Source organism: Octodon degus, unplaced genomic scaffold (genome assembly GCF_000260255.1).
Source record: "Octodon degus isolate 3935 unplaced genomic scaffold, OctDeg1.0 scaffold00069, whole genome shotgun sequence".
Taxonomy (NCBI): domain Eukaryota; kingdom Metazoa; phylum Chordata; class Mammalia; order Rodentia; family Octodontidae; genus Octodon; species Octodon degus.
This window is the reverse complement of record NW_004524645.1, coordinates 5,623,678-5,637,997: the sequence shown is the minus strand read 5'-3', so window position 1 is coordinate 5,637,997 and position 14,320 is coordinate 5,623,678. Positions and strand designations below refer to the sequence as shown.

At 43.3% G+C, this 14,320-nt stretch overlaps 1 protein-coding gene across 2 annotated transcripts in view; it reads left to right on the top strand.

Annotated features, from left to right (window-relative positions):
* The window catches only part of Gemin8 (gem nuclear organelle associated protein 8), a 28,985-nt gene extending 15,446 nt beyond the window's left edge, over window positions 1–13,539 (top strand). Inside the window, exons 1-3 of one of the 2 annotated variants that reach the window (XM_012515555.2) lie at window positions 330–404; window positions 1,412–1,868; window positions 13,235–13,539. In XM_012515555.2, coding sequence (XP_012371009.1) covers window positions 1,433–1,868; window positions 13,235–13,491 — 693 coding nt within the window. In that variant the 5' untranslated portion in view covers window positions 330–404; window positions 1,412–1,432 and the 3' untranslated portion in view covers window positions 13,492–13,539. Of the gene's footprint in view, window positions 1–329; window positions 405–1,411; window positions 1,869–13,234 lie in introns of those variants that run through there. The other variant, XM_023719594.1, reaches the window with a different exon arrangement.
* Window positions 13,540–14,320: the final 781 nt, after the last annotated feature.

Sequence of the window (14,320 nt, the reverse complement as noted above, 5' to 3'; positions counted from 1 at the left end):
CCCCTGCGCATGCTTGCAGGTGCTTTAATCCACTGAGCTATTTGGTCGGCCCAAGTCTTTAAATTCTTGACATTCTCATTCCATGATGAAGACCAAAAAAGTGTGGGTTGAGTGTTACAAATCAAAGTATCCAAAATGATCCAAAATCCAAAGCTTTTTGAACTCTGACATGATTTTCAAAAGGTTTCAGATTTTGGAGCATTTCACAGTTTGGATTTTCATATTAGGTATGTACAACCAGTGAAAGTATATGCAAACATTCTAAAATCTACAAGATGACTGAAATTTGAAATTGTAGTGCATTAACTCGTGGTCAACTTGTAACACCCAGCTGTACTGAGTCAGCATGGTTCTGAGTGTGGAAGGCCCGCCTGAAGGTTGCCAACATCATAAAAGAACTGAAGGTGAAGATGGGGTGCTATTGATTTGCCTAGAGAAAACTTGTCATGCTGGTTTTCCTGCTAGGAATTCAGCTGTTAGCAGAGGAACTCTGGTTCTTGATGTCACTAAGCATCACTTTGGTTCTTTCCAGGGGAGCTCTGTTCTTTACCTTGAGCATCGCTTCCTGGCAGATCCCTCGGCCTGCTACCACAGATTCTTCATCGCGCTAGCACAGACTTTCTATCTCCCACCACTGAACTTTGGGCCTTCTCCATGCAGGTCCTTGATACAGACTTGCATGAGACATTGTGTAAACTCTAGGCCTCCAATTAAACTCATGGAAAACAGTGCTGTGGGATCTAGGTCCTCAGCTGGACTCATGCAGGACATTGCCGTGAGATTCAGGCCCTCAGCTGGATTCTTTGGGTCTCTAGTGTGTAGACAGATCTCCTACACTCTTCTGCATTTGACTTTTTTAGTGAATTTATAAAATAATCCTATAAATTATGTGTCCTGAATTAAATCTATTCCCTTGCAGACCCTCACTACAACAAAAGTGTTTCTGGTCCCAAGTATTTAGGATAAGATATATTCAACTTGTACATCAGAAAACTAAAAAAGTGTTATGAAGCAGAAGAGGAGGAACCAAAGGCTGTCACAGTCTTTTAGAATTAACAGCCTATTTGCAACTTGGAACTGGTAAAGATAGCCAAGACAATAAACCTGGGATCTTTTATCTGCCCGTACATCTTATCTCAAAGCAATCACTAGTAGCATCTTTCCTCATTATAAGAACCTGTAGCCTTGAACAAATTGTCCTCTGTGCAACTGATGTACTGCACATAGAGAACAATTGTGCATATACTTGGTTGGTTGCTGTATCCTGAGTACAGAGCTGTCTAGCATTCTCAGTAGACTAGGGATTTAATAGATTCTCAGTAAGTATCTGTTGGTTAGTTGATGAGAAATTGGAACATCTCTTGAGGGAGAACTGTTTGGTGGCTGACCTAGAGTTCCCTTTATTTTGTAGGTGTCAACATCAAAAGCTGCCATGTCTTGGTATTGTCATCCAGCATATGCAAGATACTGGCAACATTATCATCAGACAATGGCTTGGATGCGAAACCACCAGATCGCCTACAGGAAGGCCGTGGCAGCGTACTTCAGTTTCCCATGGTGCTTCCCAAATGCAGTTGCACCCCAAAGCTCTTACAATAATAATGCTGGATATCCTTGGTCCTCCTATGACCATCCCATGGCTTGGCAGGACTCTGACTATAGCTGTTCCCACGATGGAAAGTCGGGATACCCTCTGTGTGAAAGTAATAGGACCTGGCCCCCCACGGGAGAAGACGAAGCTGTGTTGGAAGAGGAGGAAGTCATGACAGAGTCAGAGGACGAGATAGAATATGACCTGAGCAATATGGAAATCACTGACGAGCTCCGCCAGTACTTTGCAGAAACGGAGAGGCACAGAGAAGAGCGACGTAAGTTCCAGCATTTCCTCATGCTGGCTTTCCTTACAGTGACTTTTACATCTTTTACTCTTACCTAGTATATCAGGTTATTTTGTAGCCCTTCATTTGAGTGCAGGTATATTCCAAATCCAGGCCTGTGCCTGGAAAAGCTAACGTAATAGTGCACTTCAGTTAGATTAGCTTCCAGAGCTGTTTATTTTAGTTCTAGAACAAAGTTTATCCCAATAATACCTCTGCTGCTTATGAAATGTTAGCCACTCTGCCAGACAGAGCATATACTTGTACATGTATTCCCTAGCTCGCACAGTAGTCCCTCAAGGCATTAAACCAGTTGTACAAATGAGGAGCATGAACCTTAAGAAGGACGATTGCTCAACTGGGCAATTTGCCGCTAGGAGTTGAGGCATGTCTGCCTGACTCCACTTCCCGTGCTGCTTCCTCTATGTCAAGACTTACCCCTGAGAAGGCTTTGTTCCTAAAACACCATACTTGTGCTATGTCCCTGGATGTACCCAAAGACATTCCTGATACTGCACAGCATTTTAAATTGCTCCCTGTGACAACGTGATCCTAAACAGAGTAACGAAATGTGCAGTGTCTCTGTGTTAGAGAATTGCAGTAAAGGCCCAGTGTCTTCAATCAGAAAGCTACAGTTGGGATTTTAAGTTTCTTAGTACAGTGGTCCCTCACATTGCAGAGGATACATTCCAGGTACTCCTACAATAAGGGAAAATCAGCGAAGTAGTCACTTATTTATTTTAGTATTTCTGTATATTTAAGGCTTTATAAACCCTTCCCACACTCTTATAAACCTTTCTCACACTTTCAAAAACACTTTTAATGTTGTTAACCATTTTCTAAATTCATAAACATACGTAATTTTAACAGTATATGCATACTGTACGCTACTGCAAAATCACACAATACAGCAAAAAATCCATGATAAATAATTTAGGTTAATGTTTTTTGAAAAACTGCAAAACGGTGAGTCCATGAAAGTCGAACCATGAAATAGCAAGGGACTATGTGTCTTTTAAGTATCTCAGATTTTATATATATACATATATGCTTTCCTTTCTAATATTCAGTCTCAATATTCTTTCTTAGGCCTGTTTGAAATTGTTGTAGAGTTTTCTAATAAGCAGAAACATAGACATGTGGGCAAGGGCCAGTTTGACCTCTGTCTTACACTGTGTGTTCTGCCAATAGGGTAGGATTTACCAATCTCTGCTGGATGCCAAGAACTGAGCAGCAGCCTTTGTGTGAAACGTCATGTCCCATAGTGTCTGTCCCTGTTATTCTGCACTGAGCTACTTTTTTTTGATTGACTCTTTGACTTCTTTGATGCATATTAGGTAGTATATCCAAATGAGTATTTTCAAAACTGTGTGTTCCTGTAACAGAGTATATTTCTTCCCTCGATCTCCAGCAATAAATTGTACCTCCTATCAAAATTCATACCAAGCAACCATTAGTCTAAGAGAATATGAGTGAGGGAGAATAGGCTTTGGAGCATGTACACATCTGGCTGGAATGCTATTCACTACAGCATCCAAAAAAGAAAATGTAGTGGAGATAGGGCTTATGATGGGTGCTTATTGTGAAATGACATGATTTTCCCACCAGAAATTTATACTTTTATGATGGAAGTTGTCAGTAAGGTTGGGAACAAATTTCAGGCATCCTAAAGGTCAGTTTGAATTATCTGCTGACTTAAAGTGACCCTTAAAATTGTTATTCAGTGTAAAAAACACGAATGTAAACAAATTGAAAGTGAAATATTTTTACAACCAAATTTAAAAATGTAAACAGTTACGGACATGATTAATAACTATTCCTGTTCTTCCGTATTGCCTTTGTCATGTAGAATTCCCAATAAGTAAACAAAGTCATGAAAATTACCTGCCAAATAATGAGAACTAAAGGCACTTACCACTATTTGTGTTTCTGTACTAATTATAAACTTTATTTTTTCTGTATTTAGGGAAGGGTCTACAGGGTGTTCAGGGTTTCACTACTAGATTGGAATCATAGTGATTCTGTTTACAACCTCCCAAGTACTGGGATTACAGGCCCGCACTCCTGGTCTCAATCTCCATCTCAGCACGCCCCAGGGGCAGGGCCTGCATGGCAGGCGCTTTAATCTGATGAGCCATTTGGCCGGCCCTCTAAAAACTTTCAGTCAGCAGTTACAGTTCTTCTCCCATAGACTGCTGTACTTGCTACAGTTCTATGAGATATTTTACCAAATCTTTTCTAAACTTGATGAATTTCATGTCTTCTTCATTGTTACTTCCAAATCTGCTTACTTTATTCCAAAACTCCAAATTTCCTATTTTCATCATAGTTCTGTATTGACTTATGTATCCTCAAAAAGATGAGCTGGTGGCTTTCTATCCCCCAGTACCTCAGAAGGCAATCTTACCTAGAAACAGGATCTTTGCAGAGTTACCAGATGTAAAATGAAGTCATGAGGAGACGCTAATGTCATATGACTTGGACTTTATAAAAAGAGGAACATGTGAACTTACAGACACGCATAGGGGGGAAGATGGTGTGAAAATTGGCATTTCACTGCCACAGTCCAAGGGCTGTCCAGAGGCTGGCAGAGTCTGCTGGAGTGTAGCTCAGAGGTATAACACTTGCCTAGCATTCACAAAGCCGAGGGCTCAATCCCCAGTGCCACAAACCACAAACAAATAGAAGCTGGTAGAGAGGTCTGCAACAGATCCTTCCTTAACACTTTCAGGGAAAGCACGGCCCTGCTCATGCCTGGACTTCTGATTTTTGAGCCCCAGAACCCAGAAACGCTAAGTTGCTGTTCTTCAGAGCCACGCAGTTTATGGTACTTTGTGTTGGCAGCCCTAAGAAACTAATGCCGTCATCCTGTGAGAATTTTCTTTCTCCCAAATGCAGTCTGTGTAAAGTAAACCACACACAGCTTTGGCCCTCTTGATAAAGAGAACATGGTACATGCTTGTTTAAATATAATCTAGTAGCAAGCCATCAAAAAGTATTTTATAAAACCCCTTGCTACCTCCATCATTAACATAACACCACTTTGGACACGGGTGTTTTTACGAACAAGATACAGAGGCCACTGTGGCAGAATGGCTCAGATCCCAGGTGTCCAGCCCAGCTCCCACAGCCTCTGGAGGGGCTTATTGTGGGACCCACCCCATCTTCACTGTTCTGTTCCTGTATCTTCTCACCTGTGCAGTGAAGATTCTAGTTAATGGGGTGATAATTATGAAGAAAAAATGGGGTCATACAAGGATCATAGAATGGTGTATGATATAAAGGCGAGGCCAGTAAGTGTTAGTTGGTAGGGTTCATTGCTACTAACCCATACTTTAACCTGGTATATTGACCATACATGGGTTTTGCCCTTGTCTGTCTGTCTTGGTTAGTGTTTGATTGAAATTCTGCCTGCAGTATGTTTAATAACATGATTTGTGGCTTCAGAAAATTCATATATTTCTGCTCTTGGTAAGTCCTTTCAAACTTTTAAACTAATTTAGAACAATAAAAACATAGAATAATTAAATTAGGGTTCTGTCAAATTTAGTGATTAACACAATTTTTTGTTAATTCAAGGATGTTCTTGCTTCCTAAAATATAATTTAGCAAATGCACAGAAAATGACATTCCCATGTCACTAATAGCACTAAATACAACTGCATTCCAGTTCTTTATGCCTTTAAAACGTGTAGTTGGGAATATAGCTTAGTGGTAGAATTTTTGCCTAGCCCCTGTGCAAAGCCCTCAGTTCAGTCCCCAGTGGGGGGGTGGGGGGATTGAGAATGCACAGTTCAGAACTTGTCCTAGAATCTTTGCAGAGAGCATTGACAGGTGCCTGGTAGGTGAAAATTGTCTGGTGAGGGTAAGAACTCAGTGTGATGCAGAATCTGATCTGAAGACTTGGTGTATATTAGAAGAAGCTTCCAGGGACTGATCCTGTTCCAGGAAGAAAATAATGGGCAGCAACTCACTAACATTATTTCTGTCACAACCTTTGTGGGGGGTACAGGATAAACGTGTTCCTTTGAGCAGGAGTGAAGCATGGAATTCATGTGGAAGTAATTTGAATGCCCATGGTGCTTTCCAATCCATTGCCTTCACTAGAAATTTTCATGGAGATTTAGTTAACATACACGGTCGGGAGAAGCTTTAAGAAAGAGATAAGGACCCTGGGTGGTGTGAATAATTGGGTCAGGTTTTCTTGTTTTGGACTGTTCTTTGAACCACTAGAAACTACTTGTTCAAAAAGGGCAAATTCAGCTTGAAACCTGAATCATTTAGAGAACACAGGATTTCACAAAATAATACCAGCAAGAGAAGACATAGCTGAATTTTACAAGTTTACCTTTTCAGTATTATTCACTTCCCCAGGAACATATGTGTTATACAATTTGTCATCTGAATTTTGTTTAATACTCTTTCGGGTCCTGTCCTGCAGACCAGACAGCATGTTCTTGTTTCTGATTCCTACCTTTCCAGATAATCTCTAATTAACATCTTCCAAAAACAAAACCACAAAAGAATGGAGAGCTCCTTCTGTGCAGTGGGAACATGCATGCTTTTGATTATGTTGCATGTCATCATTTCCTATCACCGTATTTCCATTACTTAAAACATATTGGTAATGTTGCTTATGAGAAAGTAGATAGTTGATTTTGAAAGGTCAGCTGTGTTTTCAATTATTTCCTTAGCAAAAAAAATATTTACCATTAGGTTAAGAAAAGCATTTTGAGGCATACATGGCTACCACTGGAGGCTGGGAGACTATAGTCCTAATTCTTAAGAGGGAACCTGAGAGGTTACCATCCTTCATAGGGCGTAAGCCCTGACCCTGTTGTTTTGGGGCTGTGCTATTCAGATGGTTAGCACCTGTGTTTTGCGGGTAGACACTGGGTCACAACAGGGGTTTATCTCGAAGAATATGATAGGGTTAGGCCAGTTGGGAAAAGGAAACAAAATCAGATTTAAAATGATGCATAGGAGAGTGTCTATGGTGTAGTCCTGGACTGCTGATACAAATGAGCGGAAGAGGTGATGTCCTAGACAGGGAAAAGAAGAGCAGTATGGCATAGGTGTGCAGTCAAGGAACCTGCTCTAGGCTTTGAGGGGTGGCATCTGTTTGGAATGAAAAAAAGGAGGTAAGTCGGCTCTCTGAGACACTGGCATGCTGTTGTTTAGAGGACCCAGATGTGGTGTTTGTACACGCAGTGGGAGCCATCTGCTCCATTGTGTTCTGTCTACCTGAGCCAGAAGGCATACACTCAGTCATCGTGGTGAGCCTTCAGTCTGCCAGAGACCCACCTGTTTCTCTTTAGCCACCCTCTATTGAAAGCCTAGATCGTATAGTGAAGCCAGTGGCCTGGTGTTCTGGGAGCTGTTTCGGTTTAGATAATGCAGCTAAAGTGTGAAATCACACTGATGGAACACAAGTCACATTGTGTGTTCTTTTCATCTAATCCTGCTGTTCAGAAGTGCATAAAGCCTATCAGTGAATGATAGATGTGGGAGGTTACAGAAAAGGGGAGAGGAAGATATAAATGCACTTCCGTTGTAAAGTGAGAAGCAATTGTCCACTAACTTCAGGATTTGTCATGGAGCAAGGAACGGAGGATAAGGAGCCTATCAGAAATGGGCCCAGTTCTACTGACAAGCTTGTGTATTCTGAGAATGAGGCATTCATTTTTTTTTTTTTTTTGGCAGAACCGGGCATTGAACTCAGGCCTTTGCACTTGACAGGCAAGTGCTTATTCTACTGAGCTATCTCCCTGGCCCTGAGGCATTCTTGATATAATCACATTTGTGTTTTCCCTCAGTTGTACTGTCGTCCTTAATTTTAGCAACACAGTAGAAAATCTCATCAGAAAGACGTGCTAGCTGAGCACAGTGGCGCATACCTATAATCGCAGCTTCTTGAGAGGCTGAGGCAGTAGTATTGCAGGTTCAAGGCCAGGTGGTGAACTTAGCGAGACTCTATGTCAAAATAAAAAATAAATAGGACTGGAGATGTAGCTCAGTTCAAGGCCCTGGGATCAACTCCCAGGTACCATGCACACTGTGGTGGCGGGGGGGTTCCTAGAAAAATGAGGGTAAGTGGCATTCCAAAACTCCTTAACACTCACTATCTTAGTGCTTTGTCCTTCAAAACAGTCTGCTTTAGGACTGATCACGGTTTCTATTGAATATTATATGAATGGTTTCCTTCTATGTAAGATTCTCTAAACTTCAAGTAATTTCCCTTACTCTTCCCCCTTTATAAAGGAAATTGGTAACATCACGTAGATGCATCGATAGAGGCAAATATATCAACATTAAATATCTTCCACCTAGATGAAGTCGAATACAATTTTTCCTTAATATCTTACTGTTTGTCTTATTCTAGCCCTATCTGCGTATTAATCATCTTACTCATTTCCTAGGGCTGCTATAGCAAATTACCATAAACATGGTGGCTTAAATCAACACAGATCTAAAAGTCAGAAATCAAGATGTCAACAGGGACGCTTTCCTTGATTAGGCTCCAGGACCCTGTTTCTCCCAGCTTCTGGCGTCCCTTGTGTTCCTTGGCCTGTGCAGCATCACTCCCTCCTCTGCCCCATCTTCACATGGTTTCCCCATGATGTCTCTGTGTCATCTAAGCAAGGACACTAAGTATATTTAATGGGCACAACTGAGGAGAACACACCTGTGATTAGATCAAGAAGGCCTCTTTCTGGCATATCGGCAACACTCGTCCAATATGATTTCAACCTTGTTAATTTTATCTGCAAAGACCCAGTTTCCAAGTAAGGTCATGTCCTAGGGTTCTGGATGGGCATGCAGTTAGGAAGACATGACTCAGCCCACAGAAAGCCCATGTTAAAGCTGGAATGGGATCCAAAGCTCGTTCTGATTTGTAGTTAAACAAATTCTCTTGGCCAGATGCCCTGTAAGATAAAAAGTGATAGCAGTAAGTCCCACAGCTGTTTCCAGTAAAGCTGGCCTACCTGTCCACGACAAGGTACCTGTACTTCTCAGCTTCAGCTGGAAGGGTCTCTGTCCAGTTGGCTGAGCCCTCGCCTGAATTAGACAGAGCCAGTGATTGAGTCTTCCAATGATTGAGAACCCTTTCTGTCCCTGCCAGGGAGGAAGGAAGCATTTGATAGAAATCAGAATAAATGGAGGCTTCCAAACAAGGATGTTCCTTCCATTCAACGGTTACGGGGTCCTCCAAGTCAGTGTGTACTAAAGTGCTTGCAGATGTTGTGACCATCAGCGCACAGCCAGTCTGAGAGTATCTGTGTACTTTCCTTTTTTTTTTTCAGTCTTTTTGCGACAAGGTATCACTATGCAGTTCAGGTGGGCCTTGAACTCACTCTGTAGTCCAGGCTGGCTCAGACTCATAGTGATCCTCCTGCCTCAATTTCTCCAGTGCTGGGATTACAGGCATGTACCATTATGCCTGGCAAGTCTGAATGTATTTCATTTTAAGTTGACTGGTTTTCTAAGCTCTAAGGTTAACCCCAGACCTTAAGTAGAAGTGCAGTGACTAGGTGTAAGGGAACAGGGTTTAACCCCCAGATCATAGGTGTCTCTCTGCTCCCTTCCCTCTCCCCCAGCCCTGTGCCATGGGGTCTCTGAGGAACCCAAGGGCAGGGAGTCTTGCCCAGGGTCCTCTGAGATTGGAACATCTGTCTCTCTCACAGGTTTATCATCATTTTTCTTTGACAGCATCTAGAAGCGTTATTTACAAGAGATAACATGTGAACTTTGAGCATTCATTGGACAGTCATTCCTGAGCACTTGATTTATGTCAGGCATAGTAGCCACCTAGGCAGGGGATACAGCCATGAGTGAAGGAGACAGTGCTCTTTGGCCCTAGATGACCCTCAGACCTTGGCATAGGTGCCAGTAGATCCATCAGAGCCTGTGATATGGCAGACTTCTCACTTGCTGGATCAGTGTTTTAGAGCAAACCTTGAGAGCCTGTGCAGGGAGAGTACAAGCATGGGGCCTTAAAGTTTCTTGAGAAAGCATGAATGAGAAGGACATACAGGCAGAGTCAAGGGAAGAGGGCCGTGCCATAATTGTTTGATTCTTACCCTGTATCTTACGTGGTGTGTTTTTGCTCTTTTTTTTTGGGGGGGGGGGTTGGTGATACCACAAATTGAACCCAGGGCTACATTTTATTGTGAGACAGGCTCACACTAAATTGTTGCCCACGCTGGGCTCAAATTTTGGACTCACTTGCCCTGGCCTCTCAGAGTGCTGGGATTATCAGCCTGTAGCACCATGCCCAGTTTATACTGTGTGACCTTTATTAAGAACTAAGATCCTGGGCTGGGGAGATAGCTCAGTGTAGCTCAGTAGGGCTCAGTAGGGCAAGTGCAGGGTCCTGAGTTTAATCCCCAGTACTGCAAAACAAACAGACAAACAAAAAAAACCCCTAAGATCCTGTGATGGTGACCAGCGAGCAAACGCTGAACTTGAACTTGCAACATGGCATGGGCTGCCTGGCCTGCTACACGTGCTTGTGTGGTATCCGCACGTTTCATGGGCAGAGGTCAGTATAAAACATCCTTCCATGTGTAAGCCTTTACCTACTGAATGGCTGTTAAATAGTTCTCTTTTCTTGTTTTTTTTTTTTGCCAAAAAAGTAACAAGGAGCATAAATTTAAACATCTTAAGTGTTAAGGAGGACTAGGGAGGTACCTCAGCAGTCTAAGCGCCTGTCTGGCAAGCACAAGGACCCAGGTTCAATCCATGGTACTGCATGTCATGCCGGCCCCAGCCACCAAAACTGGCCATTGGTGCACACACCTGTAATCCCAGCACTGGGGTGGCAGAGACAGGAGGATCACTATGAGTCCAAGCTGTAGAGTGAGACCCTGTACCAAATAAATAAACAAATAATATTTGTTAAATGTTTAGGAAAAGATAAAGCAGGAAACAGGATAAATTCACATACCCTGATGGCAGGAAACAGCGCTGTTAAGAAAGTTTAAGATCCTGGTGTTCATTAAAACTTCTAAACTCAAGGATCAGATTTAGACAAGAAGTTGAACATCTGGTCTACCCCCGAATCTGTCCATGAATCAATTGTAGTCTTGGGACAGATTTGAATATGAGATCCTTCTGTGACATTCCACCTTTAGTGGAAAGTCCAGGGCCTGGCCAGCAGCCTCGAACTATGTCTGGAAAGGGCTTTCCAGAAGTGCTAGATCTTTTGGGAGGCCTGAGTGCAAAAGTCCTGCACGTATGCTTAGAAACCATACACACCTCACCAATCTGTGTGTGCACATCGGCATCCTAGGCCACCTGTCCTCTTCCTCCCGAGGCCCAGCAGAACAGGGTTGCAGTTAGAGGGGCTGCGTGCCAGCCATCTTCCACCAGCTTCTACCCAGGAGCACAAAGGGGTCTTATGGAAATAAGCAGATGTTGCAGCCATTGAGTGTTTTTCTCTGACCCAGTGCTTAATAATTTCTTTTTTCTCTTTGATCGTTAACTAGGAGTCTAAAAAAAGTCTGGAAATGGCCATGGTCTCTGGCCAGTTAGGATCCCACACTGTTGCAACAGACCTCAGCATGGAGCAGTGAAGGTCTCTGTAGTTCAGGCCTTAAACTCATTCTGTAGCCTAGACTGGCTTCAGTTTTGCTGTGATCCTCCTGCCTCAGCCTTCTAGGTGCTGGGATTACAGACACACCGCCACCACCCACACAACATAGGACTTAAACAGCCAAACAGATTACATATTGATGTTTCAAACCTGGCAGAAAAACAAAAATTGAGAAGAAAATGCTTGTTGGCCCCCAGTACCTTTGCCATGATAGGGCCATGATTTATATGTCTTGCTGCCAGGCGGCTCTGAACCACCAGTGCTATATACAGGACTATGCTATCAGGGAACATAGGACAGCTCCATCTGGTATACAAGTTGCCTGATAGGAGAGTCGTACATGTACCACTAGTGGTTCAAGCCAGCAGGAACACATTAAGCCAATATTTTGGCTTTGTTCTGCATTTCACAGTAAACCAGCCATATCTCTTTCCATGGGTAAGATAAGAGTTTGGGGATATTTGTTTGTTTGACAGCCATTTGGTTTATCACATATTCCTTCCATATGAAAAGTTAAGTTGCACGTGGTCCAGGAGAGCAGTGGCCACCCACACTTGGCCTTACCTATTTTTTAATAATGTGTCTGAGTTTGTAAAACTCTTTCCTCCTGTCTCCAAGGTGATATTTATAAGGAACAGAATTTATGAGAGTGACTACACATAGCCATATAAATATCTTTCCCTTCACACTTGATTAGTGCAGCACTGTGTTCCCTGCCAGGTACTAGTGGAGAGGGAACCAGCAGGAAAGAATGATTTATGTCATTGTTTTATTCCCCTACAGCCATCTTTCCTCCTTATCTAGTGGCATTTCTCTTGGTAGCAATAGTAGCTACAGATAATGTACCCTCTGCTATCAATTTCTCTCTTGACAGTCACTCATGGAATCTATGTGAGTTGGCTAAATTTTACCTTATGCAGCATTGTTTTCTTCACATTTTTATGTTGTGATTTACATGAGAATAAAAATTATGATACCGAGACTTGCTATAGTAAAAAAAGAATAGGGAAGATTAATTCAATAAATATTTCTTAGTCTGGACATGGTAGTGCATGCCTGTAATCCCAGCATTAGGGAGGAAGAAAACAGGAGGATCACTACAAGTCTGAGCTGCACAGTGAGACCCTGCACTAAATAAATACATAAATACATAAATAAATAATTCTTACATCACAGGAATCTTATTTTTCCCTTTAGTTCTGGAGATTATATCCAGGACTTCCTGCATGCTAGGCAGGTGCTCTAGTCCTGAGCTATGTCCCCAGCCAAGAGTTCATTGAAATTAATAGAACATGCAGAGGCCAGCCAGATAGCTCAGCAGATTAAAGCACCTGCTTAGGCAGATGCAAGGACCAGGGTTCAATCCTCAGCATGTCATGGTGGCATGCGCCTGTAATCCCAGTGCTTGGGAGGCTGAAAACAAGAGAATCACTATCAGTCTGATCTGTGTAGTGAGACCCTGTAGACCCTGTACTAGTTACACAAAAAAATGTCCCCACTTGCTTGTATCACCAGTGCTATATTCATGACTGGTCATCAGATGGCATGGGACAGTTGTATCAGATGGTACAAGCTACCCAGCAGTGAAACATACAAATTATGGCCCCATTTTGCATGTGTTACAAGTATCTAACCAGATCCCTCTCTGCTGGTGCACTTGGGTACAGTGGAAAGCCAAGGGACTTTAGGGGACCCTGACAGGGCGGTGGTGGCACATACCTCCTGTGTGTGTGGGGGGGCTCATGTTCTTGTGTCTTTCCAGGGCGGCAGCAACAGCTGGAGGCAGAGCGCCTGGATGAGTATGTGTATGCCGACCACGGCCTGTACTACAACAACCGCCGCACCATAGAGCCCCCAAGTGAGAGGCCAGGGGAGCGGCGCCAGGCTGAGATGAAGCGCTTGTATGGGGAGAGTGCAGCCAAGATCCTGGCCATGGAGACTGCTATGCAGCTGAGCTTTGACAAGCATTGTGACAGAAAGCAGCCCAGGTACTGGCCTGTCATTCCCCTGAAGTTCTGAGTCTTGGGACAGGGCTCCCAGGAGAATGCTTCCTGAACAGTCCCCAGTCTCACCCCTTTCACTTTTTTTTTTTTTTTTTTTTTTTGTGGGCGGTCCTGGGGATTGAACTCAGACCCTTGTGCTTACCGGGGAAGCACTTATTCCACTGAGCCATCTCCCCGGCCCCACCCCTTTCACTTTTGAAATAAACTCTTTTCATGTCTCCTGTGAATTTCTCAGGGAAAGAGACTTTTCTACTGATATCTAAGCATGTTCACCAAGGGCCCAGTGGGCCTCTTGGGAGCTGTTTACTCTGTTATCTGTCCTGTCACTGGAATAAAATACCTGACACCTGCAGCCTGCTTTGGTTCATGGTTTGGGAGTTCTCAGTCTAAGGCAGAAGCAGTATTGTAGAAGGACATGGTGAAAAAAAACTGCTCACCCTGTGGCAGCCAGGAAGCAGAGAGAAATGGAGAGAGGAACAGGGACCCATGAAGGTGATGCCTCCTGTGACACATACCGCCAACCAGTCCCCACCCTGAGTTGGGGAACTTGTGAGTGGGTGAGTCCATTGATCAGTACCAGGCCCCTATGATCCAGTCACCTTCCAAAAGCCCACCTCACCTCTGAATACATGAGATTTGGGGGACTTTTTTTCTTTTTGGTAGAACAGGTATTGAACTCAGGCCCTTGCACTTGCCAGGCAAGCACTTATTCTACTGAGCTATCTCCCCGGCCCCCCATGGGGAACATTTTAGATGTGATCTGTAAGTAGATGTCATATGTCAGCCACTTGGCAGTCAGCAGGATGTCTACTGTTGCTGATGTGACAAACTTTTTCTTGATAAAA